General features: G+C 33.4%; 3 protein-coding genes across 13 annotated transcripts; 2 read left to right on the plus strand and 1 right to left on the minus strand.

Annotated features, from left to right (window-relative positions):
- Positions 1-470: 470 nt before the first annotated feature.
- On the plus strand, positions 471-7,452 carry LOC101260519 (DNA-binding protein RHL1). Of its 6 annotated transcripts, none has more exons than XM_026030025.2 (9): positions 471-979; positions 1,349-1,459; positions 2,699-2,785; positions 2,921-3,135; positions 3,988-4,061; positions 4,285-4,445; positions 5,376-5,486; positions 6,360-6,398; positions 7,071-7,452. In XM_026030025.2, the coding sequence occupies exons 1-9, from the start codon at positions 671-673 to the stop codon at positions 7,173-7,175; spliced, it is 1,212 nt and encodes a 403-aa protein (XP_025885810.1). In that variant the 5' UTR covers positions 471-670; the 3' UTR covers positions 7,176-7,452. The 6 variants fall into 6 exon arrangements, with proteins under 6 accessions (XP_025885810.1, XP_004235406.1, XP_010318347.1 ...); XM_004235358.5 differs by lacking the exon at positions 7,071-7,452 and adding an exon at positions 6,561-7,052; XM_010320045.4 differs by lacking the exon at positions 7,071-7,452 and adding an exon at positions 6,633-7,052.
- Positions 7,453-7,723: 271 nt separating this feature from the next.
- LOC101260214 (uncharacterized) lies at positions 7,724-15,457 on the minus strand. Its single transcript, XM_069295202.1, has 7 exons — positions 15,406-15,457; positions 14,642-14,663; positions 13,126-13,275; positions 10,080-12,710; positions 9,423-9,530; positions 9,084-9,258; positions 7,724-8,112 (listed from the first exon to the last, which is right to left on the minus strand). Exons 3-7 carry the CDS (start codon positions 13,269-13,271, stop codon positions 7,930-7,932), a joined length of 3,243 nt encoding a protein of 1,080 aa, XP_069151303.1. The 5' UTR covers positions 13,272-13,275; positions 14,642-14,663; positions 15,406-15,457; the 3' UTR covers positions 7,724-7,929.
- Positions 15,458-19,885: 4,428 nt separating this feature from the next.
- On the plus strand, positions 19,886-26,615 carry LOC101260803 (protein sym-1). 6 transcript variants are annotated; one of them, XR_003246066.2, is made up of 9 exons: positions 19,924-20,382; positions 22,173-22,260; positions 23,289-23,383; positions 24,035-24,107; positions 24,209-24,301; positions 24,414-24,500; positions 25,013-25,093; positions 26,046-26,127; positions 26,231-26,615. XR_003246066.2 is itself a non-coding variant. In XM_004235359.5 (8 exons), exons 1-7 carry the CDS (start codon positions 20,018-20,020, stop codon positions 25,091-25,093), a joined length of 882 nt encoding a protein of 293 aa, XP_004235407.1. In that variant the 5' UTR covers positions 19,886-20,017; the 3' UTR covers positions 25,167-25,428. The 6 variants fall into 6 exon arrangements, 4 of the variants coding, with proteins under 4 accessions (XP_004235407.1, XP_025885812.1, XP_025885813.1 ...); XR_011220075.1 differs by having other exon boundaries at positions 26,206-26,339; XM_004235359.5 differs by lacking the exons at positions 26,046-26,127; positions 26,231-26,615 and adding an exon at positions 25,167-25,428 and having other exon boundaries at positions 19,886-20,382.
- Positions 26,616-27,150: the final 535 nt, after the last annotated feature.

Genomic DNA, 27,150 nt, shown 5'->3' on the forward strand with positions numbered 1-27,150 from the left:
TGGTACAAGGATTCACAATACAAACACATACAAGTACAATGATCTATTAGACCATTTTGTCCTTAAAAAATAAGAGATCTTCAAAAAAGAATCGTAGTTTGAGTTTAATTAGAGATGTATAGATTCACACTATATATTTGGGAAAGAAAAGAGACAAACAAAACTAGGAGAAATTAAAGAGGTGAGAGACGAGCGAAATCAAAAAGAGAACGGCGAAAGGTGAGAGGCGAGATAGAATTTGAATATATATTATATTTATTGTATCAGGTTGTGTTACAAATACGAATTAATATTACTATCATTTATGTAACTATCAGTAAATGCTTCTTTCTATGTTAATTTATACGTGTTATTTTTTTTATTTATACATAAAATAGTACTACCATTTATTTTACTGTATGTATGTAAGTATGTAATAAATTTATACTAATTTTTGTAACATAACGCATGTTTAAAGGAAATTTTGATCCATCTTATATATGGGTAGCTTAACTATAATAGTATTTCTTTTAATTTTGTTCTTAACAAACGGGGAATTAATAAAATTGTTTTTTCACTACCGCTCCACCAGCATCGGTGGATTTAGCATTTTTCTTTTCATAAACTTCTGCTCGTATTCGTTCCTAAGCTAACTGCAGTTTCCATCAACTGTTCCGGCGGAGTTAGGGCTATGGCTCGAGGAGGGAAAAAGGCAGCAAATGGAGAATCCAATCCAGATATGGAGGAGAAGAAGAGGTTAAAGAAACTTGCAATTTCGAAGCAAATGCTCTCAGAGAATCCTTCAAGGGTTAATAATTTTCTGAGTCCATCAAAAACTGTGATTAAACACCATGGTAAAGACATTTTGCGCAAATCTCAACGGAAGAATCGTTTCCTCTTTTCTCTTCCCGGTTTACTTGCCCCGGTTTCCGGAGGTAAAATTGGTGAGCTCAAAGACCTTGGTACCAAAAACCCTATTCTCTACCTCGACTTCCCTCAGGTATAATAATTTTTACTCACTTCAATCAACTTCTGCTACTTGCGGGTATTTTCCTAGCACCTGACGGCTTAATTATCAGAAACTCGATAATGAGGAAACAAAGGATAGTATTTCAACTTTATTTGGTAAATTTGCTTACTTTTTAGAGATTGATTGCTCAGGAATTAGTAGTAATTGTGGAAATTAAGTGGAGTTAATATACTTCTTAAGATGTAGCTTTTTGAATTTTCTTTTTTTGCTTATAAATTTCATATGTTGAAGGTAGTTGGTATGAATGCACTAGCTACCCATAGTGTGGATGTATTTGTGCTGATTGGAGATCATGAAATTTCTTTATTTGAGTGAATTTTTGTCCAATTGGATCTGCAGGGTCAAATGAAGTTGTTTGGGACAATTGTATATCCAAAGAATGGTTATCTGACTATGCAGTTCTCCAGAGGTGGGAAGAATGTAGTGTGTGAAGATTACCTTGACAATATGGTTGGTAGCTCTATGACTCTCCCGTCTCTCTCTGTTCTGTGTTTTAATCTGTTTATCTTAGTATCAATTTTAACTCCTGGAGCTTCATTTTGCAAAAATCTATCTTCCCATCTAATCACTTATGTTTCATGAACAATGTTATAATCTTCGTCAAGGCATCATATTTAGAAGTAAAAAAGATATTAGTACTTTCCTTCTCATCGATCCCTTGCAAGCTGTGGAATTATATTGTCAATAGAATTAAATTCCGGTTCCTATGATTGAAAAGAAAGTATGCAGGAGCAATCCTTCAAGGAGTTGGAACAAACCGAGAGGAACTATTTTTCTTTTTCCTAATAGACATGTTTCATAACAATGAAAATTAGAACCAAGAATGGCTCTTTAGTTAAGTTTGATAAAGACCATATCTGTGATATGCTTTATGGTTCGTTATATTTTTAATACTATGTTTTATGATTTGGCAACATCCATATTATAACTGGTTCTTTTCTTTCCTAAGGAGCTTGCTACTAGAGTCTGGGAGTGCGCATGTTCAATATTTTGACTCATGAAAATTATTGGGCTAAAGTTTTCTGTCTTCTAGATTTTCATTTGATCCAAGCATGTTATTGTTCTTCCAAGTTTATTCTCAGCTTATTATTTTTATTTAAATGTTGTAAGTTGAGTAGCATTGAATTGCACTATGAGTCGTTAAAGAAACCTTCAATTAAGTGCTATTATTTGATTCCTTGTGGCTTACACCTTCTCTATTGGTTGTACCTTTTCATGCGTTCTGCAAAACCTTCATCTCCTAGGCTAATATTTCATTTCACATTCCAAAAGTTTGATCACAAAAAACATTGTTTCAATACAGTTAACTTATCCATCTCGAAGGCATATTCAGTTATTAAGTTTGTTTCCCATGATTTCATCGATTCTCTCAAAAAAGTTGTTTTTTGAGATATTATAAACATATTGAATATACACTCTACCCTCCCCAGACACCACTTGTGGGATTACACTGGGTATGTGGTTGTTGTATAAACATATTGAATATCAAGAGCCAATAACCACTACAAATGTTTTTCTTAGATCTACTTCGTTTGTTGATTCTGTTCGACAGATTAGGATTTGGTTTACTTATGTTATAGTTCAGGTTATTATAAGGCTCTGATGAAAACTAAAAGAATTTATTTAGTACTTCGTTGCATTTAATTGCCCTCTTCCATTTTCCTTATTTTTGGCTTATTTCTTTTCCAGATTGTGTTTTCTGATGCATGGTGGATAGGGAGGAAAGATGAGAATCCTGAAGAAGCACGACTCGAGTTTCCAAAAGAGCTGAACGTGGTTAGTTTTTTTTGTCAAATTGTTCCCAACTCAACTGGTTTAAGCATTAATTAATAGAGTATACTAAAGTTGCTGATTGTTACCCAATGTTTCCAAAGAATTGCTGATACTGTTGGATATCTTATTTGGTTACAGCAGCAAGAGCAATTGGAGTGTGATTTTAAAGGTGGTGCTGGTGCTACATGTGTTAAAAAACGAAGTACTAGTGAATGTGGGGTCAAGCATGTGGAACAACAGTCTCCTGAACATGAACAGGAGGAGTTATTATCAGAAAGTCAAAATGATTCAAAAGATTTTATCGAATTAACTCCATCTCGTCGTTCAGCAAGGGCAGCAGGAAAAAAATTCAAGTATATGCTTTGACTTGTATAACATGTAGTTTTCCTTATTTCTGGTACCTTGCACTGACTGTATCATATTGCATGCAACTAACACTGTATGTAGTGTAATATAGCTTTTATCACTGAGCTGAAAGATAACTTCATGGACTGCCCAGGATTACTGTACCTGCATAAGAAAGAGTAGGCATTTAATTCCTTACCACAGAACTGTATAGAGGAAATAGAGAGTGAGTAGAATTTCTAGGAGCTTTGTAAAACTAGAGTCTACTTGCTTTGTAATGTTTCTGATGGTGGCCAGCATTCCCAATGTTGAAGAATACACCATACTAATCCTCATAAAAAAAGAGTAGGCATTTAATTCCTAACCACATTCTTAAATCCAACTGTTTAGTCTTCTTATATAGCTGGTTCAACCAGGCCCCTGTAGTTATTTACTAAATTCTTGTACATGAGCAAACCCTTTCTTTTGCTGTAATTTTTTGCCTTGCATCTTCTTGATGTCTTCTAATGAAATCTCCTTACTTCATCAATAAAAGAAAGAGTGGGCATTTAAAATTAATTTCATTCATAATATGCGCCCTTATTGTTAGGAAATAGGAGTATGTTAACACTCGTGAGGACCCCGGTTGAGGAGCCCTAGTTGGTACTCATTCAAGGACTATCCACAGAAGAAACTGAACGAGCACTGATCTTTTGTCGCTACTTTATATTCATATAACTTTTTTCTTTGATATCTTACTTTTTATTTCAGTATTTGTTTGCATTAATTTCTTGAGGGATATTTTCCTGTATTAGCTAAGATCTAGTTGACTCTGATGTCTGCTTAATACATGACCTGTTTTTTTATGTTCAATAATTCAGTTTTGCAGAAGCATCTTCGGGGGATGAAATGGTTGACAATGAAGTCGAATCTTCCGAGGAAGAAGAGAAAACTGGTATGGGTCATTCACAAAAAAAAATTCTTCTGGAAACATCTCAAAAATATTTCTTATATCCTTTATTAGGTTTTCCCCAAACTTCTTTAAAGAAGTCATTAGAGTGAGAGTCCCTCAAAGTCTTGTCTTTGTTCTCTGGGTTTGTTCTGTTGTTCATCTCCCTTCACCTGCTATTTCCCAGGTCCTTTAAATAGTTTAATGGAATGAAAAATCTATGGTGCAGGTAGTGACATTCTTTGTCATGAAACTGTGGTACAAAGTCAAGTTACTGGAAAAATTACTGCCCTTGCCGAAACTGCTTCCAAGTCTAAGAAATCCCCCCGTACTAAGCAAAGTTCTCTTGTTCAGGCTACTATTTCAACAATGTTTAAGAAAGTGGACAAGGTAGGGACTCTATCAGTCTATCTTACTTCATAAAGAAAAAAAAGTAAGCAAGGTACGGACTCGTAGCTCTGTCATGAGGCAATAAGTTAGTTTTATAATTGTTGAACATATCGTCTGTCTAAAAACATTAATGTGTACTTGTTGAAGAGGGAGGGAGGGAGACCCATGCTTGTTTTTGATGAACTCCCCTCATGGGCCTCCACAACTCTTCATCCCTTAAATTTCCTAAAGCTCGTGTTCTAAAAAAGTAGAATCACCTGCATTCAGAAATGTATTTGGTGATGCCATCCTGTTATATCCAATAATGATGCTAAACTTCATGATTTTCTATAGACATAGTTATGAAGGTATTTGATAGCCACTGTAGGATATGGTTATTGGGAGCAAAAAGTGTTGTAGTCCTGCACTAAAAAAGAGGGTAGAGATGGTAAACAGAGGCAATGATAGTATCATGGATAGAGTGATGTGGAAAGATAGGAAATAGGAGGGCAGTTTCACAATAGGAGCAATAGCTTAATTCAAATTGCAGAGGTAAATGTGGAAGCTATTATATTGGTGTTTGCTGGAATAGCTTGCCTTGGGGAAAAAGTTTCTGAGACCCCCCTCCCTTCCTCATGAATATTAGTTTTCCTGGCATAAATTTTGTTGCATATATGACTTTAGTGGTTGAGTTGTATGCTCAAAGTGATAACCGAGGGACTATAGTTGGGGATATACCACATAATAGTTCATATCATAGATGAGATCTCATGGCTAGTAGCCATCAATTTTATGTTTGGGTTTTATATCAAAAAAGAAAAAGAAAAGAAGTATGTTCGGGTAAAAGTGAACTTTTTGTTGACTTCTCTTCATATTTTATTGGGTCATGCTCATACTTTTTCTGTTAATGCACAAATAATTAATGTTTATATTTCTCCACAAACCTTGAAGCTTGTCACTCCAGATAGAGTTTCTCAAAGGAAAACAAGAAAATCAACAAACAAAGGGGAATCCAACACAGAATGTGGTTCAACCATACCTGCTCATGTTGGTACTTCTCAGGTAAAGTTCAGACTATGTTCTATTTATCCACTTGCCATGCTCAGTCCAACTCTGGGCGACTCTGTTTCTTTCATTGTCTTTGTTTCCTCTTAAGTGGCAATTTCGACTAGCTAGCAAAGATAAAGAAAGGAAGCCAGCAGGCTCTTGTAATGTTGAAGGTATATTTGAAAATAATTGTATTGGTTCAAGACTATAAATCCAGGTGATATACATAGTAACTAACTTTCTGAATCTTCGTTTAAGTTCGACAATTGGATATTTTCTCACCCCTGAATGATGTTTAGATTTCAAATTTTTTGGGAAGTAGTTCACCTTAATTTGGATTAAACTGGACACATTGGCAAACTTCTTATACCACCTTCATACTAAGTGAAGTTTGGGAGAGTGGATGACTCCTCTTTTCTGTGCCCATGATACACATTGCAAAATTATGGCTGTTCTTGAACATTATTCTTTATGGTAATTAAGTATATCACTCATGAGTAATGACAAACACTTACCCACTTGAAGTTATGCATCTTCCTTGGATGTGCAGCTTTGACTATAGCTTTCTAAATTAATCTCGTGTTTTCTGAAACTGATGATACATGTTTAAACTAGACATTAAGGAAACTTTTTTCCTGTGTAAATTAAAAAGGAAGGATTTGTTCTGTTGAGTGCATTCATTTTTCTATCCATTCATGTCATAAAAAGAAAATGTGTGACTGCTTCATGGATAGGAATTAGGAGAACCATTTTTTTTTCATGCTCCCCTGACAAAATCTATGTATCCTTTGATTTACCAAGTCAGAACAAGATTTGTACTGGTTGTGCTCATATTTCTAAATTCAGCTAATATAAATGTTGTCTCTTGTGTTTTGACATACTCTGTAGGGTGAAGATGATATTGAAGAGTTGTCTAGTTCATCTAAGGTTTGAGTTCTGAAACACTTCTAAAAGAATTTCTTTTCATTTATTAATTATTTATCTGTTAATTCTACCGTCTAGGTGTTGTGTCGTCAAGTTTTTTGTTCTGCATTGAAGTCCTAGACTCTCATGTTTTTAGGTTATTCTTCAACTCTTAAATATGTTCAGGATACAGAAGCTAGCGATGAAGATTGGGCTGCTTGATTTTTTGTATTTTATATTTTATATTTTAATTGATAGAATATGACAACTATTCTCAATGGATCTGCAAATTACTCTTGCGGACAAATGTTGTAAATTCAATTGAAGAAACTGCCAATCTGGATGCCAAGGAGGACACCACGAAGTGAACGTCACATGGGCATGCCATGTCGGTGCTCTAGGAGGATGATTCTCCTATAAGACTCGAAGACTACATTTGGGAAGGAGGAGGATTCTGTGAAGTAAGCCAAAGTTAGTTATGGAAGAATGTGTATAAAGCCATATGAATGTAATATGTGATCAGCAGGCTGAAGTAGTTAGTTTGTTCAGATTTTGTCTCTGAATTCCAATTCCCCTAGGTCTTTTGGTGTTGAATCGTTTGTTTTACAGTTCAGATATCAGTTATCGCATAATCAGTGATTATATACCAGTTTTGAGTTGAGATTTTATTATAACAAACCTTGCTATCGATTTCAGGAATATGTCAGTCTTACCCTTAAATGTAGTTCTGGAAAAGTCATGAATACAAAGGCTAGAGAAGTGTCATCTTCTACTGAAACTATACAAATATTCATGAAGTGAGGAACCCTTGAATTGATGAACTAAAATGTGATTCAACATTGAGATAAACCAACTTCTCGTGCATTGGTCTATCAGTCTATCACTATCTTAAACAGCAATGTAACTAGAGTGGTTTATATAATCCTATTTAGAAATTCTGCTTCGTTCAAGTTCGTTGTATTAAACATGTTTTTGTGAGAATACACTTAACATAACTATACCTCAGTTACAAACCAGTTGTAATTGACTATATAGATACTTGCTACCATGTTTCTCTATTTAAATTCATCTTATGTCATATGTAGAGCATACACAGACGAATTCTAACACATCCAATATTCATAAGATCCTTCTTTGACTATCAACTTAGAGCCACCTTTCTCCTTCATTCGTGTTTCAAACAGATACACTTGGTGAAACCAAACAAGCAAAACTATTAAAGAGACTTTCAACCTCAAAAACTAGCTCTCATTTTCGCACGATGAAAGTCGGAATGGAAACCCAAAACCAACTCTCATAATTGAAACACTCAAATAATTCTTTACTGACATTATATCTGCAAAAAATCATCTCATAACACGCTGCATTCTTTGATTCCAACTAGACAAAAGTCTAAATATGTACAACAGCTGAATTATGAAACTCTAAGCTTACAAATAGATAAGATTCTAACTGTGACCAGTAAGCCAATCCTGAAAAGGGGATCCTATCAGTACGCTAAGCTATGTACAGAGAGTACCATCTTATAAACAAAAAATACAAGGATCAGAAACAGTTAGCGTCGCCTGGACAGGAAAAACTCATAATCGGGATGTATGTTCACAAGCTTATCACTTCCAATCTTTCTTACGGCTCGTGACATAATTGATGCAGTCTGCTCTAATGTTCTTAGTCGCTCTTCCAAGAATTCTTCTGTCAGGTCATCACCACAGTGCCTTGGCTGAAACCAGCATTCACCCTATTTGTTTTGCCATTCAGCAAAAAGAAATGTCATTACCATGTACTGTATATTTACATGCAGGGATAATAAAAATGTCAGTTGGCAAGTATTAACTCGTGACAGGTACTTTTACAGCTATACAAACAGTTTCTATTGTGAACTTGAAGAATTTAATGTGACGGGCTTAGATCGGGGGTGCCAGGTATACTAATGAAGAGGTGAATACATAAACAGTTCTCTTAGCTGTAAATTTGTACAACTACAGTTGCGTGAACCGCCTTGTAGTCTTTGCCTAACCAGACAATTCTCAATCAACTACACCTCAATTCCAAATTAGAGAGATTGGCCAAATGAGTTCATTTCAGTGTCTTCATTCTGCTTATTCAATGCTGTATACAAGGATTCATCATAATTAGATTATTATTTCTTTTGACTGTCAATCCACCACAATCCTCCTCCTTGATACAGGCACATAGCACTGATGCATTGTGAAGCTCATGTATGTGGAGTTTCCCCAACCAGACCAAATAAACAAAATAAATTCACGTCCTTCATTCACAGAAGTTAAAATCGCACAGTTGATTTTCTCCAGTAGTTGCAGTGTTGCACAGGACAAACAAACCAGGTTTAAGACAGCAAAGTTTTTACTTTCAATCGACTACTTTCAGGGGCTTTCCAGGATTACCAGCATACTATATTTTTCTTTAACAGCAGAACTTAAGAAAATTGTGACGGAGGATAACATGGCAAATATTTCATGCTCATTTTACCTTGGACATACTTCCTAAAGTCATTTTATGCTCTATAGTTTGCACCACCAAGATGTATCCAAAATTATGCTCTTTTTTTTACAGATATATTCATTTAAGAATTTATTTTTATATGATATTTATAATTTTAACCATGTTAGTATCTCAACAGAAGTCCAATAAACTTGGGAAATTTTATGAGACACCTTCACATTGTGAAATTGGCCACTATGATTCTACCTGAGCATTGTAGCTTTGGAGGCCTACGATTGGAGAAACCATACAGGCATCCACACTTGAGTCTTTAAATGACTGCTCTCTGTGAATAAAATGGCCAAGCGAATGATAAGTCAAGAAAGCAGCACGCAAATTGCCATCGGGTATCCTATAAATGGGGTACCACGCAACCGAAAACCTGTAAATACACAGAATATTTAGATCTATAATAATCTTGCTCTGGAACTAGATGATAGTTTTTCACATATGCATTTCCCCAAATAGGTCAATTGTAGACATGTATTGCACCTCATATATTTGGAAACTAATACACCATACAAGCTACATGTTTCCGCTACTAACCAGGAATGAGGATGCAGGTCATGTAAGCTCATTGTATGTAGGATGGATGGATCTCCATATGATCTACAGTTTGTCGGGGGTCCATCACCAGAAACAAGTTCCTGTATTCTGCAATAGAGATTTTGAAGAAAGATCAGCAGAGTAATATCGAACCAAAAAAAAACCCTTCCTGGCAACGAGCTGCATACAACTCACATAGAACTCAAGATGACAAATCAATCAAACAAGAGTTTCCCCACTTAGAGAGCATGGGAAATAATAGCAAAATAAGTATCCTTACCTAAAACCCAACACCAGAGAACAGGGAAATAAAAGTTGGTTCTTCACCAGAAGCAACATAAGGGTAATCATGGAGTTCAGTATTGGGAAAAAAAAATTAGTATTGAAGATAACGATGTGCTGACAGTAACTTCCCCAATGATGGGCTAATGTTGCATTGCAAGAGGACATGAGAGGCTGGTCAGTATATAATTTTTACCCCCGAGGTTGCAAAAATCACTAAGAAATTAAAGTCTGATCATACAAGAACCGATTGAAACCTTCTTCATATCTTGACCCACTTGCATTTTAGTTTTCCACAAGAAATTCAACACCCCAGGGAAAAGCTTAACAAAAGATAAATTAAAAGCTAGAAGAAACAGCTCAAGTATGACATACGTTTCAAACAAGGGTCGCCGCCTTTGAGGCTGCTCAGATTCAAAATACTCAAAGAGAAGCTCCATATCATCAGACAACTCAAATTTATCTGGTAGATGATGTGAATCACCATTACTGCACTCTGAAGATGACCCTGATTGAGAGAGACCACCTTTTTGTAGTAAAGAGCTTGAATCCTCAGCACGAGGTTGAGGTACAAGTACAGAAAATATTGAGCGCAGTTCTACTTTAGGTGAACTTTCAGATATTTTATTCATCTTACAGTCCACCTCCATGGACCCCAGATTCCTATTATCATTATGGATTGAATGAGTCCTATGGTCCTTGAAAAGCTGAATGGCTGACAAATATGGAACAAAATATGCACTGAACTCGAAACCATCCATCCCACATTGTCTTACATTTCCGTGGTCCTCCGCTTTTACTTCTAAACCATAGCTTCCATGTTTCACATACCACTGCCACAAGTTCTTCAAAGTGACTTTGGGTATCTCATGTCTGCAGAGAGGTGCATTAGTAGCTCGACTAGGGAAGCAAGTCTGACAAGTCTGAATACTAGCAGATGGGCATATAATTGGAGCGGCAGAATGAAGAAGTTTCTCAAATTCAGCAGCAGGATATCCCTTACCTATCTCAATGGATTTAGAGGCTAGCTGTGCCCTATGGGCATCACTCACTGCCTGAGCAATGTTTCTCCAATCATTTTCGAGACTGTGAAAGGTTTTGCTTTTAGCTTCAGGATTGAAGAACGTTTCGATAGCAGCATTGTTGCAGCCCGATTCTCTAATGCACATGCTATGATTTCTCAACTTCCCAAACTGAGTATCACCAGGTGATGCCTTAATGTTTTCTACATTTTGACCTGCATTTTTCACTCTGACATTCACTGAGGAAAAAACATGAGCTAGACATTTAGAAGCCAGTTGGCCCTGTGTAGCATTTTCGGTCCATCTTTCTGATTCAACAAGCGCCTCCACAGACAAACAATTTGGTAGCTCGGAATCTTTAAGCTCCTGGTGCATCCAGGATTTGGAGGTAGCTCGAGGGACAGTGTCATGCTCATGATTAATTTGACCAGAAGGAGAAACTTCTTTGTCCATTTTATCACCCTCTCCATCCGCAGCAAGAAGCTCCCCCTGCTGCTCTGTCAGGCCATTAAATTTCTCTGATCGAGGTAACAAAAACTGATGTTTGACCATTTCATCATCCATGCTGGATGCAACAATTGGGACATTTTCTTTTGCTTCCAAGTCACGGGGACAAGATATGGGATTCGGGTTTGGTTTTAAAGGGACATACTGAACATTCCTTTCCTTGTATCTAGTCCTAAAAGAACTTGTTCTAGTTTGAGAATCTGCTACATTTATTGATCTTTTTGCTGAAGCTACTTGGCTTGGTGAACCAGATATACCGTCTGATTGCATGTTAGTCTTCAAACAAGCATTTGAACAGTCTCCATTAACTGGAGATCCTTTTCCACATTGACTTTCATTCTCCTGCAATGAGCCTGGATACTTGTGTCTTCTGGGGTTTTTAGGGGCTTTCAGCTTTTCCTGATTTTCGTGGACTGATTGTGATAATATGATAGAATCAACAGGATTAGGAAACTTTTTCTTCGATGTATTCTTTTTCAACCTATCGTCGAGCTGTGAGAAACCTAAGTTTAACTTTTCCGAGTCACAGTTGCTTACACCAGCATCATTCTTCTGAACCCTTTTCCAAATACACTGATAATTTTCCTTCCTCAAATGGCTATTCTGGTTCCTGGTACTACTTGCATAGACATTTGAGTCATTGGGAACTCTTCTAATGTACTTGTCCCTCTTTTCTGTTCCGTAAAGATTTCCAGCATGCTGCTTTGAACACACTTTCCTCTCTCTAAGCTCCTCAATTTGACCTGGTCCGTCCAGCTTTGCATTCTTTAAGATGTCTCTATTAGAAGAAACCTCTGTTCTGGCAATAGGATGGGGTGGTTTACAGATGAGCTGACTACATCTTTCATCACTGCTTGAACCAAGAGAAATAGAGCTCACAGTCATGGCATCATTCATCAAAGAATTGCAAATATTAGCAGAAGAACTAATTGATCTATGTTGTATATTTTGTATCACATCTTGAGTTATTGAACATCCAACTGCAGATTGAAGCTCATTTAGGCCATTACTGCACTTGAGATTTCTGTTCCGTTTCCCCTTCTTCCTAGGTTTCTTCTTCGAGTATTTGTCTCTGGATTTTTCTTTCTTAGAGTCATCTGGGTACATATCTTCTACATTAATAGGATCAGATCCATGGGTGATGGTTCCGGGAAATTCACATTTGGTGATTGGATTTTGACCAGAAGAAGTGATTGATAACATGTTCCATTCATTTAGATTGCTCAAAGAACCTTCATGGCGTAGAGAGCTGCTAGACATAATTGATTCAAGAGTATAGTCAACATTCATAACTCTTTGAATCTTCTGTCTACCAAATAAGAGAGAAGTTAATGGCAACAAAGAACCAACTTGCAAGCTATTTACATTTGATTGAGGTGATTTCCAACAGATCTCACGGTAGAGATATTGCTGTGGAAGAACAAGAACTCTCCATCGTCCACTGGGTTCCAAAGCAAAGAATGTCACATCTGTAGAGCTGTGAAATGATTCATTTATGAGATACGAACATTGTAAAAGTTGAAAAAAATATCTGCAAGAAACTACTGCATGACACATATAATAGTTTTTCTTAAAAACTTGAAACATAATTCTGTGGAACTTGATAGAGGACTCAAATGACTTTTTGATAGGCCAAACTCTTGCAGAATCTCAGTCTCATAAAGGACTAAAATGACTACTGCGAAAATATATTGGGCCAAAGGTTGGTAGGTCATGTGATATTTCAATTTTTCAATTATTAAAGATGAGCAAATAACAAGGTGTATGATGTCAACTTTATACAATTTCGCTTCTCAACCACATTTTGTGATACTCCATAGTCCTAGAAGTATCCTAGATGTACCACAATACATGTCGGAATTTCCCAGATGAATGTTGAAGTGTTAGCGTACCACTGTGATTTGCAGCAACGAATATACACAACTGTGGGAGATGAACTAAACTTTAGCACCTCCAGAGATTTCCGAGACAAGGTACTGTCATCTATGTCTGGATCTTTTTTAATGTCATTACCTGATCTCCCAAGGACACCATGCATCTTTCTGCAACAAAATAGCATTTAAATATCACCATATGTGCATCCTCAGCACTCAGCAGCCTTCAACTTCCGGAAAATGTATATAACAAAGAATACTGTTCAAGGTACAAGGCTTCCTAAAGTTTGCAGAACTTATTTTTTCTTGGAAAAGCTATACTTACTACTCCCTCCATCTCATGTTAGATGGGCACTTTTTATTTTGACACTGTAAAAAAGAAATCAACTTTACTATTTTGCCCTTTGTTCATATTAATGCACATAAATATAAGTTAGAAAAAACATTCATAAAGTATAGGATAACTAGTATTGGGAATGGTTCACATTCCAAAGGAAATATTAATTGTTAGGGTAAAATGGAAAAAAATAATTAATTCTTGATTTAGTGAGTGATCAAGTAATATGAGTCAACTGATTTGAGTAAGATGTCTATCTAATATGGGATGGAGAAGTAATATGGGACAATTGATTTTAGTAAGATGTCTATCTAATATGGGACGGAGGGAGTATTTTGTAAGTCTATCCCAAAAACTTGATTCACAATTTAAATAAAAGTTTTCCTACTTTAAAAATAGGAATTCAAATTAACATAAACTAGTACCATTATCATACTAATCTGATGTGACATCTGAAAACAATCTATTCAAACTTTATTTACTAAAACTCTGTGCTCGTCAAAGTAGGTATGTACTAGAATTAAGATAATTCAATTGCACTCAAATATACTACATGAACAAGTGGAACTTCTAAATAAAGTGAACTGCGTTTAGCAAGAATATATCCAAGCAAAGCAAGTAGGAGAAGGTTCAAGTAGACAGTAAAACGTGGTCAAGTAAACTACGAGAAGTAAAGGTTGATTTTTGGACAAATACAGTCATGCTAACTTACACTAGAACTGCTTTACGGGGTCATGCTAGGAAAGAAAAAACAAAGATCAGGGTAGAGGAAGACATTGACAGGGTATAAAATGGACAAGGTAAAGAACCTTCATATGGTCTTTAAGGTCATTCAGTTCTGAAAAATTACATTGTGATAGATGCTCAATTCTATAGGAGGAAAGCTTATTGCATTACAACAAAAAAAAAAGTTTAATTTTAAGAATATCACATATCTAATAGTAAAACATAACCGGCTTGAATCAGCAAAATCAGAGTTTCGAACAACACCTAAACTTCTAGTCAAATAGCATCCAAAATATTACTAGCTAAGAAGGCACACATTCTATTAAGGTCTTAAAGCCACCAAAATGGCAGATGGACAAATATTCAGGGACTTCAAAGGATCACGTCAAACCTCAGAATCACATTAACAATGAAATTTATCTTTTCTACTTAAACATGAACCTACAGATTAAGAACAGTGGTATACCTAACCTGAAGACCTCAGCAATTATCGCTGCAGGAAAAATGAAAGCACATAATAAAATTTAAAACCAAAAAATTCAATTCATTAAATCATTGAACATTAAAATGGGGAAGGGGGAAAGGAGGAAAAATAGATTTACCAGCCAGCAATTGAAGATGAAAACAACATTATCCTAAAGCCTAAAAGGGATGGAAAATCAATAGGGAGAAAAAATGAAAAAAAAAAGAAGAGAAGAACCCTATGAGCTTGTGAAACTCAAGTTGGGCACTTCCCTGGTGCAGAAAGTGAAATTCAAAGAGGCCACACAAATTTATGCAAACCCAAATTAAAGACAATCTTAATCACTACTTTTGTTTGGATACATTCATAACCAAAAACAAAACACAGCCACACAAAAAGGACCAACCATCTCTAAATAGAAACAACCAAGAAAGAGAAACAGAGGTAAAACATAGATTATTACCAATCTACATCTAAATACCTTAATCCTAGCAAACCCCAAAATCACAAAGCTTAATTTTTTTCCCCAAAAAATAAGAGCAATTCAAGGTTCCTAGAATTTAGGAAATGAGTGCTATATTTTGTACCAGTCAAAATCAAGAACAGTCCTTTTTCTCAAACCCCAACCATTCAACACATGCACACAAAAAAATCCTAAAATAGATAAAGCTATGAACAAGAAAACTTTTTCTTTTCAATTAGCCCTTTATGGGTTTTGTGGCCCTTGTAAACATACATAATAAATTCAAGAAAAAGATTGAAAAAAACTTGCCTTTCAGAATCAAGAACAAGGGGTACCAAGATGAAAACAGCAAAAGTTCAATGAATCATCAGTGTTTATGTATGAAATTATGTTTAAGGAATGGCAATCTAAGTGGGGTCTTTGTTCCTTTTATGCTCTTGGGGTCTGGGGTGTGGGGTTGTCAGAGAGAAGAGGGCCACTGAGACATTGACAGGTGCAGTGTTTCAATGAGATAAGGACTCACAGTCACTGCTCTTTTGCTACTTCTTGAGTGTCATGTCAAGAAATAGAAGACTTGAATTTGGCCCAAGTGCCACATATAGCCAATTTTTGGAACCACTATTTAAGTTATAGTCAAAATTTATACAAATATATTGACAATTGTCTAGACTTTTCAATGTCAATTAGGGAAAAATTATAAAAGTTTATTAATTCATGAATCATGACAAAAATTTTATGTGTATTAATAGAAGTTAAAATTGAATTATAGGAAAGAAAGATTAAAAGCAAACAAAGAAAAAAAAAAATTTAGGCATGTGTGGTGAAAGTAGCATAAAGTCGCACTTTTATATGAGGATTATTATTTAAGTTATAGCAAGAAACATAAAAATCTATAAACTTGGTTATTTCAATAATAATTTCAAGCATCTACATTTGGCTTGCAAAAGCTAAACTTTTTTTGTATTTTCCGTGGAGTTTGGCTGGTTAAGACTAAACTTTAGAGAATTGTGTATGAAGTTTGATTTATCAAGATAAATTACAAATATGTATTTTTTGATTAAAATATTTTTTTGAAGTTTGAATTGCTAATTTTATTCATGTCAATTATTTCAGGCTTATTCAACATATCTCTTCGATTTAAATAGTTAAATATCAAAAAGATCAATCACTAATCACTTAATTATGTTTTGTGTTTCAAAAGTCATTCAATTTTACTTAATTAACTGAACGATTTTAAAATATGCTATTAAGTGAAATTACTTTGTACGATTTGAAGTGAACGATGACAAGTAACATGGAGGTATAATTATAGCATTAGTATATTGAAACTATATGGTACTAACGTTTCACACTTTGATGTAATAAATGTTAGACCATAGCTAGCGGGTTTTTTACGGGTTCAATCGAATTTAGTAATTTTAATTTAAACTTTTATTAAATATAAAATTATTAATTTAGAATCTAATAAAATAAAATAAATCATAAATTTTAAAGTTTGATTCAGCCTCAAATCTTTCCCTCCTTTTTGTCCCTCTATGAGTTACACGAAGGAAACCTCATCGAAGGTGAACTTAAAACCTCTTTTTTGAAGTTGTTTTCGTTGCATTTATCATTATTCTCTGTTACATTTAAGGTATTACAAAAATGCATGGTAAGAATGACAGTAAAAATAATATGTGAATCGATATAAGAAAATGAGCAAAGGACAAAAATTACATACTTTAAAGGTAAACTTATCATTTGTCTCTTATAAGTTTATAACTATAAAAATTCCTCAAATTGATGCAATAATATAAGCGTTAATACATGCGCGAGATATATTAATCATTTAGTAAGATACATTAGATTTTATACATGTTACATTAATCTGATGTACATTTTATACATGATACACCAATATGATGCGCGAGATACATTAATCTGATGCACTGATACATTAGTTTGATGCGTGAAAATGAAGAATTTTAAGAATTTATAAAACCAATAGGGAATAATGGTAATAAAAGAACTTAAAAGTGAGATCTATGTCATTTATCCATACATTCACTAGTTTAATATATACTAGAGTACTTTCTCTAAATTCTTTTAACAACCCACATATTTGCATTTCATCTTGTATTTATCAATTTATATGATGTATTCATATATATTTTAAAAAATATTTATATGTTAATTTTCAATTTTACTCCCTCTATCTCATTTTATATGTTATTTCTTTTTATAAATAATTGGTTTATAATACACTCTGCGTTTCATTTTATATGTGATTCCTTTCTATAAATAAATGGTCCACAATACTTGTCATTTTATATATTTATGCACAAATTACCAAATTTTACATATTATAGGGAAAATACCCAAGTACCCCCTTAACCTATGGCCGAAATTCCAAAGACACACTTATACTATACTAAGGTCCTATTACCCCCCTGAACTTATTTTATATGTAATTTTCTACCCCTTTTAGCCTACATGACACTTGGTTCAAAAAAAAAGTCAACCATCGTTGGACCCACAAGATAGTGCCACGTAAGCTAAAAAGGGGTAAAAAATTATTAATTAAATAAGTTCAGGGGTAATAGGACCTTAGTATAGTATAAGTGTGTCTCTGAGATTTCAGGCATAGGTTGAGGGGGTACTTGGGCATTATCCCCATATTATACTCTCAATAGATTAGTTAATAAATCTTAAAAATGGAATCATCATTTATTATAAAGTTGACTCAAGAAAACATTTAATAATGGTAGACGGGTAAAATTACATCATTTCTTAATGCAAGTGCAAAGTAAAAACGTTACGTATAAAATGAGACAGAGGGAATACTTGTCATTTCATAAAATTAATGCATAAATTACTATATTATTTATTTTTTAACCTTATGAGTTATTAACTTTGAAAATATACATTTGACAAACTTAGAAAACTAAGTAAATGATCCATGTTTATTAGTTAAATTAGTTAATCAAAATAAATTAATTTATATTCATCGATTAAAAACTTAATTTCTAAAAAACTTAAATAAGAGTAGAAGCATAAAATCACGTCATTTCTTAATGTGAATGTAAAGTAAGAAAATAACATATAAAATGAAAAGGAGGAGTATGATCTACCATAATGATCCAATATAATTTGGAGCATGTTTGGATTGGCTTAAGAGCTGGTTAAAGTGACTTAAAAGTTAATTTTTGACTTATTAGAGTGTTTGAAAAATATCAACATAACTTATTTAAAGTCAAAATTTATTTATTCTAAGCCAAAAGCTAAAAACTAGAAGCTAGGTGAGAGATGTTTTTTTTTTCTTCAACTTAAAAGTTATTTTATGTTGATCGTGTATATTACTTTTTTACCCTTAATTCTTTTATTATTATTATTATTATTATTATTAATTATTATTATTATTATTATATTATTATTATTATTATTACTATTATTAGTATTATTAATATTTTATGATTATTATTATTATTTATTTTGTTATTCATTATATATTATTATTATTATTATTATTATTATTATTATTATTAAATTAAACAACTTTTATCATGTTAACAACTTTTAAGGGTATTTCAGATATTTTGATTAAAAAAAGTGTTTACCAACACTTATTTGTCAAACACATCAACAATTTTTTTTGTTAACTTCAACACTTTTATCCAAACACATAACTAATTATTTAAAAATAAGTTCCAGCACTTTCAAAAGTACTTCTTAAAAAGAAAAATTACATGAATTAATACATTTTTAAAATTAATTACTGATTTTAGCGATATATTTTGTTTATTACCATTTAGAGCAATACTCTGATGAATCTGTAATATGTATTAAAAGTGAATTATTTATGCAATATATTTGAATTATAATTGCTTATGAAATATAGTGTACTTGTTTAGTAAAAAATGGTCACATTGTTTTATAAGTGTATTAAAATGTGTGATAAATATATTATCCATCATTAAAACTTGTATTACATGTGATTAATAAATTGTTCTTTGTAATATATATTAAACTTGTATTATAAATAAATTAAAAATGATCAAGTGAAAAAAAATATTATTACTATAAATGGTAAATATCTTTTTTATTATATTACATTTATGTAAGTTTTCTTTTTAAAAACTATTTATTTTAAGCTCATCCAAACGAAGCTCTTACCGTAAATACAGGGTGTGGTCATGTTTCAGCTATGCCACTTTAACATTTTTAATTTGATGGTATCATCGAGTTTTTATTTGCTTTGATAAAAATAACCCACCAATTAAATGAAGGTATTGAAAGTTAAAAGTCAAAATTATAGTAAAAATAAAAAGAAATCTGAAGATGTGCAAGAAATTCATTTTCATCAATACTCATTTCATGGTTTATGCCAAACTAACGTAATAGTCATACAAATATTTTGAATTGTAACATAAATTTTGAGTAGTTCATAAAAATAAAAATTTTATTACTACAAATTTAAATATTTCATGTATGAATCCACTATCAAACTAAATAATTTTAACTCTTAAAATTTAAACTATGTCATGAATTTGTAACACATAAATATAAAAGAAATCATATAAAATCGATATAACTTATAACAGAAAAACCAACATAAATATCAAGTATTCAAAGATCCATCATATGCTTATTAAGGGATCGATAAAGAAGCAAGTTGATCCTCGCTCCAATCAATTATTATAATTTTACTTTTCATATTTGAGTTTTATTTTTAATTTAAAAACTCAAATATTATCTTTGTACTGGCTATGTGCTGTATTAAGAACTTGAGGGTACGTATTCGACACAAATTAAAAACTCACAATTTATTTATTTTTACAATAAAATAAAATAAAAAACTCCTCTTAAACCCTCAAAAACCCCAAAAGGAAGACATTATTGAAGCCGAAAAGCTATCCATTCGAAGCAGAAAGAGCAATTAACAATGGCTTCAAATGCCTCAATTTTCACCCGCAATTCTCTCTTATCTGTACAGGTCGTGGGGTTTCCCCGATTACCCGTTTCTCAACTCCATGCCCGAACCCGAATTCAGCCAAACCCACCTCATACAACCCGACTCGGACTGTCTTCTTCTTCTATCAGTTCTTCAACTAATGGATTGAAAAGTTTGTATCTTTCTGATGTTGGGGCTAGATGGTTTGTTTCTAGAAGTAAGTTTCAGATGTCAGCGGTTTCAGGCGACGGAGGTGGTGGTTATGGAGGTTCCGGTGATGGAAATTCAGGTGGTGGTGACAATGGAAGTAACAGCGGTGGTGGTGAGGGTGGGAAGAACTGGTCATTGCTTGCCTGGTAATTTTGATTTAAATGAAATAGTTGGAACCAATTAAGTTTTTTTTTTCCTGCTAATTTCTGGTTTTTATAATCTTGGCATGTTGAGTCTTTTATAAAATTGTTCAGTTAGCCAAATGTTTGGAATCGTATTAAGTACTACTAAAACTTTGGATGCACTAGGTTGTTTGAAAGGGTATTTTACTGAAAACTGAAAAATTGATAAACCTTTATAGATTGAAGGAGAGTGTTAATATTGCATATGAAGTTATCGGTGCCAGCACATATTGTACATGACTCCATTCTATTCATTCAACTGGTCTGTCGAAAACATTGTCTAGCTTAAACTTTGTGATGGAACTCATTTCATTAACAAAATGGCAACTAAATTTGTAATGGAACTCAATTAATGCAACTGAGAGTGTGTGTGTATGTTGGTTTTGGCATTTCAAATGCCATGGAAGATATCTTCTTCAGTGTAGGCACTTCAGGAAGTCATTATATCATTTCTCATAGAGATTGTTTGTTCTGTAATTTTATCATGCCAAAGCTATTAAAATAATAAAATAAGTTCCTTTTTACATCAAAGCAAAAACATGTTATGTCAAAAAAGTTGTGATGTCGAAATATTTAAAGAAGAGAATGTTTTGTGCTGCATCAATATCAAAGAGTATCCTTTACAGTTATGGTTTCCTTTGTGTGTATTCTCTTTTTGTCAGATTGGTATAATTTTCAGTTTCATTGGTATCTACTCTAAAATTAACATTCCACGAGAGCCCCACATAAATGAGCAAATGTATTATGCTTTCTCAATGGATGAAGTTACAAAATCCAATATATATTGGAGGTGACTGAGCCATACAGATGCATCCCTGTAGTTGAGTCTTGCCACCCTATCTCATAATACTTTCATGTGGCCCGCTTACAAAAAAAAACATGGCCTAAGAAATCACCCACTGGCAAATGGTTTCATGGAATAATGAATAAATATATCTTATCTCTAACAATTTAAGAGTAAGATGTGGTGATATTGGGTAATCCAACAGATATTGTTAGTAAAATTTTTAGCTTTCCAGTATATTAAGGAATCCATGGATGAAATCAGCAAAACATGAACATGTTCACCAATGAAGTGCATCTCCTCATGAAATGAAGCAACTTGCGTTTGTGTCTGCTTAATTTCTAAAACAAGAATACAAGATCGTCCTTTCAGCAAAATTATGTATAGACCCTACCGCCTAACTTAGAGTTGTCAAGTATTAGCTGTATTTCTTTTCACTTTTCTCCTTGTTCCTGTTGGAATGCATGTACCCGTTATCCGTCTTTCGTGTGGTCACATGAAATGTAGATCCCTTATCTGCTTGACTTCTTTAGTTGTGGCTATTCCCTCTTTCCTTTTTCTTTTCCTTAAAGGCCTGCTATGTCTCTATCACCATTTTTATATCTTAAAGAATAATATATACTCTATAATAGCAACAAATTACGCCTCAGTTCCAAATAAGTCGGTGTTGGCTATATGAATCTTTGCATGTGTGAACTTGCTCACATTGCTGGTCCAAACCTGGACAAAGGAGAGGAATTGCGATATGCTGTCAGCCAACATAAATCCAACCAATTGCGCTGAATCTTCACAGTAAAGAATAATATATATGCTCTAACTTGATAAAAAAGAAGGAATAATATAAACATATGATAAACATAGGTATACTATATATATAATACTGTAAAGTTTCATTTTTTGTAAGTTCATATCTTGACAATGTTTTAACTGTATCATCATGGCTCAAGAATAATTGTTACTTTTGCTGTAGGTACTTATCTCTGCTTGAGAAGTATCCAGTATGGACAAAAGCAGTTACATCTGCATTATTGACACTTTTTGGAGATCTAATCTGTCAGGTAAACTCAGTAAAATGAAATTCTACCTTCTAGAATCGATAGAGACTGTCGAGGATGCACTCTTTCTTTATGCTGTGGTTGTCATTTGTCAATGCTAGTGCATGTGTTCTCTGTTGATGCTGCAGGTACAACATTCTGTGAATCATAGATTCTTGATTATTTAACTTGGTAGTAGTTGTTAATTCTTACACCTGTTGAAGTAAAGATTAATGAACTCTATTTCCTTTACTCCTCAAAATATATCCTTTGGTATATGGTTTGGATTAACAATGTCAAATGATTGTTCTGCTTTATGGTTAACATTGTCATAACTTGTACATGTAGTTATGGTATTCCTATTATGATATGGATTTTGCTATTGGAGATGGTAATTCCTAAATTGATGCTAATGAGATATTTTTTGGATTGAAAGAAAAGAGAGAAGCGGAGTAGGGGGGAAAGCATAAAATTTTTCTTTTTTGAAATGATTTTAGGGAGAGAAAGGGGAGGAAAGGAAGAGGAGATAAAAGAATGGATAGGATTATGAAGAAAACATTAAGTTTCTTTTCTGTACAAATGTTTAAGATTTTTTGGATTGAAAGAAAGGGAGGAAAGGAGAGGAGCAAGATGACTGCATTTTTTTTAATTGAGAGTAGGGAGAGAAAGGAAAGGAGAAGGATGGATTAGTTCATGAATAAAACATCAAGTTCCTTTTTCTGTACAAATGTGCTGTGAAGGGAAAACCTCCTTCGATGAGAATTTGTAATGTCATAAAAGACAGTAGGCATTATGAACTATATAATCTTTATATTAATTTTATTCAGTGTCTAATCACACTCCTTCCTTCCTTCTCTATCCATCAATTTGGAAAACAAATTCCTTCTTTTCACTTCCCTTTGTGTCAACAACTTAGCATCCCTGCTTGCAAAAATGATCACTGTTTTAAATAAGTTTCTTGATTTTTTCCCTCATTGAAATATATTCTCTTCCCGATGGTTTCAAGCTTTTTCCATTTCTTTCACCTTGTCATTGCTGATTATGTGTCACAGCTGTGGATCGACCAAGTAGCATCTGTGGATGTAAAGAGGACGCTTCTGTTCACATTTTTGGGGTTGGTTTTGGTGGGTCCAACTTTGCACTTTTGGTAATATCTTCACAGCCCTTTTTTATTTCCTCTCTATACGACTCTGAAGATTTGTGTACTACTTGTGCCTTTTCCACTTGAAACCCTGTCATATACACATGTTATTCTGGTCTTTGTATCTCAACATTCTTCTGAAGCTGGTGTTATTATGTCATTTACTGTATGTCAATTGCCTAATCTGCTGGACACATGTCTTACTAACCCAGCACTTAAGCTGGGAATATATAAGTAGAAGATACTCCTTATTTGCATGTCACCCGTTGTTCTTTTATTTTTACTTTTGAGGGAATGAGGACACAAGTTCACGAGTGCAGTAATATTTTCATATAATTAGTTTCATGTGCCTGCTCTATCAATTTACTTTGACATCATATAAATTTATTTCACCTGACTTTCATCTGAAGGTTTTGAATGATACCGCAGACCGATCTATAGTATAAGTGCAATCACATTCTGATTTCTATTGGTCATTAATGAGCTACTTCAATACTTATGTAGGATTATTTACCAACGTTTTAATGTTATTTAGTTTCTTGCGTTGCTAAAAATTGTATGTATATGGGTGCATGTCTTGTTTGCTTGGTGAACATGTAAAATGGTCCTAATGACATTGTAGAAGAGCTTCTTGTTTTCTGACTCTGATATATTTAGGTACCTCTATCTGAGTAGATTGGTCACAACTCCAGGGATCGCCGGTACTCTCATGCGTCTCGTACTAGATCAGGTTTTCCTTTTTTTTCCTTTCCATTTTGTGATAATAATCTTATATTGGTGTAATTACTGCCTTTGTGATATCGCCATTGAATTTGAACTGCTTTGGTACAGTTCCTTTTTGCTCCAATTTTTGTTGGTGTTTTCTTATCCTCTTTGGTAACACTTGAGGGAAGATCATCACAAGTTATTCCAAAGCTTCAACAGGTATTCTAAATGGCTTCTGGTCATATTTCTTACTGAAATGAACCATCAAATAGATGCATACTGATAATTACTCCTCCTGCATTCTGATTCACAACTGCATTTTCTAATTTAGGAGTGGTTCTCATCTGTCCTTGCAAATTGGCAACTCTGGATACCTTTTCAATTTTTCAACTTCCGGTTTGTGCCTCAGCAATTTCAGGTTCGTGAGACAGTCACTTTCATCATTTTGTTTGGTTAAGAGCATGCCTTCCTGTCAGCTTTTAGTCGTTTGGAGATATCTCTTCAAAAAATTGATCTGTAACTATATGAATTGGAAAAAATGCCCAATCGTTCATGTCAAGAGCTCACCAATTTAACTAACATAAATCCGATTTAGTAGTTTCAAGCCATACTTGAAGTGTTTAGGGGTGTGCAGACTCCGCTAAACCACAGATTCAGATTCGTTGGTTACTTTTAGCAATAAAAAAGAATTTGACTCCTGAACGTCTTTCTTCGATCACTCTGATTATTTATACATTATTTCTTTCTTCGATCAGTCTGATTATTCAATACATTCACATGCTGCACACACAAATCATAGCTGTAGTCATGCACTCCTTTGACATCCGTTGGATCTTCCAATTGTAATCAAGTGTCTATTTGGAGTTGGAATTTATAATTTATTTCACTGTAACCAACTTTGTTTTCTACTCCCATCTCCTCTGATCGCAGGTCCTTGCTGCTAACTTCATCGCTTTAGTGTGGAATGTCATATTGTCATATAAAGCCCACAAAGAAGTTATTGTAAAATAGGTATACCAATGTTTCTTTGAAACCAGTATATTACTCGTAAGACCATATAATTTTTGAAACCTTAGTAATGCAGACTTCAGGTTCTTGCTCCGCTGCCTACTGATGCCGAGAATTTGGAATAGGCATGTGATTTAAGCTGCGCAAGATATTACTTCTTTGTACGTTGGTATTGATCTAGGTTGAAAAAGTTCTTGGTGTGTACTGTTCCAGAGAAATAGTATAAAATATGGTTTACTGGGAATTTTTTGCTTCTGTAAATCTGTCATTTACATTCTCATCGACTCCTGAATTTTCTTTAGACACTATCAGTACAAAATCATGCCTTACAAAAATAATTATTTAGTGTCTGTTTCAAAATATATTTCGATTAGAATCAACCTCTCTGTCCTTTCTAGTTAGGAGTAAGATTGCGTATACTCTATCCTCTATAAAATTATATTAAATTTATATTGTTTGTGTTGTTGAATTGAATACTTATTTTGAGAAAGTTTAAGGTTGGAACTCATCTTCAGATTTGAACTTTAAGGTGCATTATATTAGATTTTATTCAATAAAGATTATTTTAAAGATAAAAAATGAAAAGCTATTTAAAATTTGTTAATTGGCATCTTGGTTAATTATTTGCAAATAAGAAAATAATAATAATAAAAATATCACCATATAAAAAGGTTTTTTTTTATAAAAAAAAAAAGATAAAAAACGTATTATAGAAAACTCAAGGGGTTGCGACTTTTGGTTGTTAATAAAAATAGTGGAAAATTCAGAGTAGCCGCTATAACCGACTTTTGGATTTTAAAGGTCTGTGTCATCACTTGCAATGGGAGAAAAGAAGAAAAAGAAACCAGATGAAGTAATCTAAAATTCTTTATTTCTTGTTATAATAATTTGTTTAAAATCTTTTTGCCAATATAGAATTCAGAAATTTTATTAATTTTGATGGATTTATATACAGGTTGGGGAAGCAGAATTTAAAATTTCAATGTATTGCCAAGGATGCGAAAAACAAATTGCCAAAATCATATCAAAAATCAAAGGTACTTTCTCTTCCCTCTTTTAACTAACTTGAAATATTTTTGTATCGAATTTTAAGCTATATTGCTCAGAGTCTTCAGAAATGCTTGTTGGTGACAATTTTAGGGGTTGAAGAATTCATGACGGATATGAATAATCATAAAGTGTTAGTAAAGGGTCGAATAAATGCAGATAAAGTGTTGAAGAAACTTAAGAAGAAAACAGGGAAGAAAGTGGAAATGGTGATTAAAGAAGAAGAGAGTAAGAAAAATAGTGAAGAAATAGAAGGGGATTTACAATTGATGAAACAAAATCCAAGAGAAATTACAGAGGCTTTGGTTATTGGATATTGTGGAGATAGTATGTTGTATACTATGTTCAGTGATGAAAATGCAAATGCATGTTCAATTATGTAATTTTTTTTTTTGGATATGAACTATTTTTCCTTGGAGGATTTTTTGAATTTTGTGGAGATAGCTTGTTATATACTATGATCAATCATTTTTTGTGACACCATTCTGCTAATAATACAACTTTTACAAAAGTGTGTAAAATACTAAGTGATTGTTCCTTCAATTGTTAGATTACGCGGAGGTCAGTTATACAATGTTTAGTATTGTAGAGGTTAGTTATGCAATGTTTAGTTATTTATGTATTCATTATTCAATCTACTATCATACATAAAATAATACATACAAGTGAGTCGTAATTGATATTTTAGTTATGTTGAACGGTACTAGTCACCAAACAACTTTTATTTTTTCTTCAAGAAATCCATCATTGAGATGGAGGAAGAACTCAAATGCTACTAAGGCCTCATTTGTTTGCAATTAATGGAGGTTTGAATCTTGATCATTCAGATTTATTCCATTTAATGTTATTTGTTTTTTAGGACTGAATCATAATTATTCAGCTTCGATCCATTAAGTTTGTTTATTTTATTTCCTTATAAGTCTCCTCTTAATGGGTCTAAATATCTGAATAAATCAGATCTGTAACTCACTCTTAATACCAAACTAAAAAAAAAGAGATTAATATCTTAATTT

Source organism: Solanum lycopersicum, chromosome 3, assembly GCF_036512215.1.
Source record: "Solanum lycopersicum chromosome 3, SLM_r2.1".
NCBI classification, from domain to species: Eukaryota; Viridiplantae; Streptophyta; class Magnoliopsida; order Solanales; family Solanaceae; genus Solanum; species Solanum lycopersicum.

Excerpts from the sequence above, each read along its gene's own strand:
- LOC101260519 (XM_026030025.2), top strand. The coding sequence starts at position 671 with ATGGCTCGAGGAGGGAAAAAGGCAGCAAATGGAGAATCCAATCCAGAT. Across the intron at positions 2,786-2,920 it reads TTCCAAAAGAGCTGAACGTG|CAGCAAGAGCAATTGGAGTG; the intron begins GTTAGTTTTTTT and ends ATTTGGTTACAG. Across the intron at positions 4,062-4,284 it reads CGAGGAAGAAGAGAAAACTG|GTAGTGACATTCTTTGTCAT; the intron begins GTATGGGTCATT and ends TCTATGGTGCAG.
- LOC101260214 (XM_069295202.1), bottom strand. The coding sequence starts at position 13,271 with ATGCATGGTGTCCTTGGGAGATCAGGTAATGACATTAAAAAAGATCCA. Across the intron at positions 12,711-13,125 it reads CGTTGCTGCAAATCACAGTG|CTCTACAGATGTGACATTCT; the intron begins GTACGCTAACAC and ends ATCATTTCACAG. Across the intron at positions 9,259-9,422 it reads GACCTGCATCCTCATTCCTG|GTTTTCGGTTGCGTGGTACC; the intron begins GTTAGTAGCGGA and ends GTGTATTTACAG.
- LOC101260803 (XM_026030027.2), top strand. The coding sequence starts at position 20,018 with ATGGCTTCAAATGCCTCAATTTTCACCCGCAATTCTCTCTTATCTGTA. Across the intron at positions 24,501-26,045 it reads TTGTGCCTCAGCAATTTCAG|GTTGGGGAAGCAGAATTTAA; the intron begins GTTCGTGAGACA and ends ATTTATATACAG. Across the intron at positions 26,128-26,230 it reads AATCATATCAAAAATCAAAG|GGGTTGAAGAATTCATGACG; the intron begins GTACTTTCTCTT and ends TGACAATTTTAG.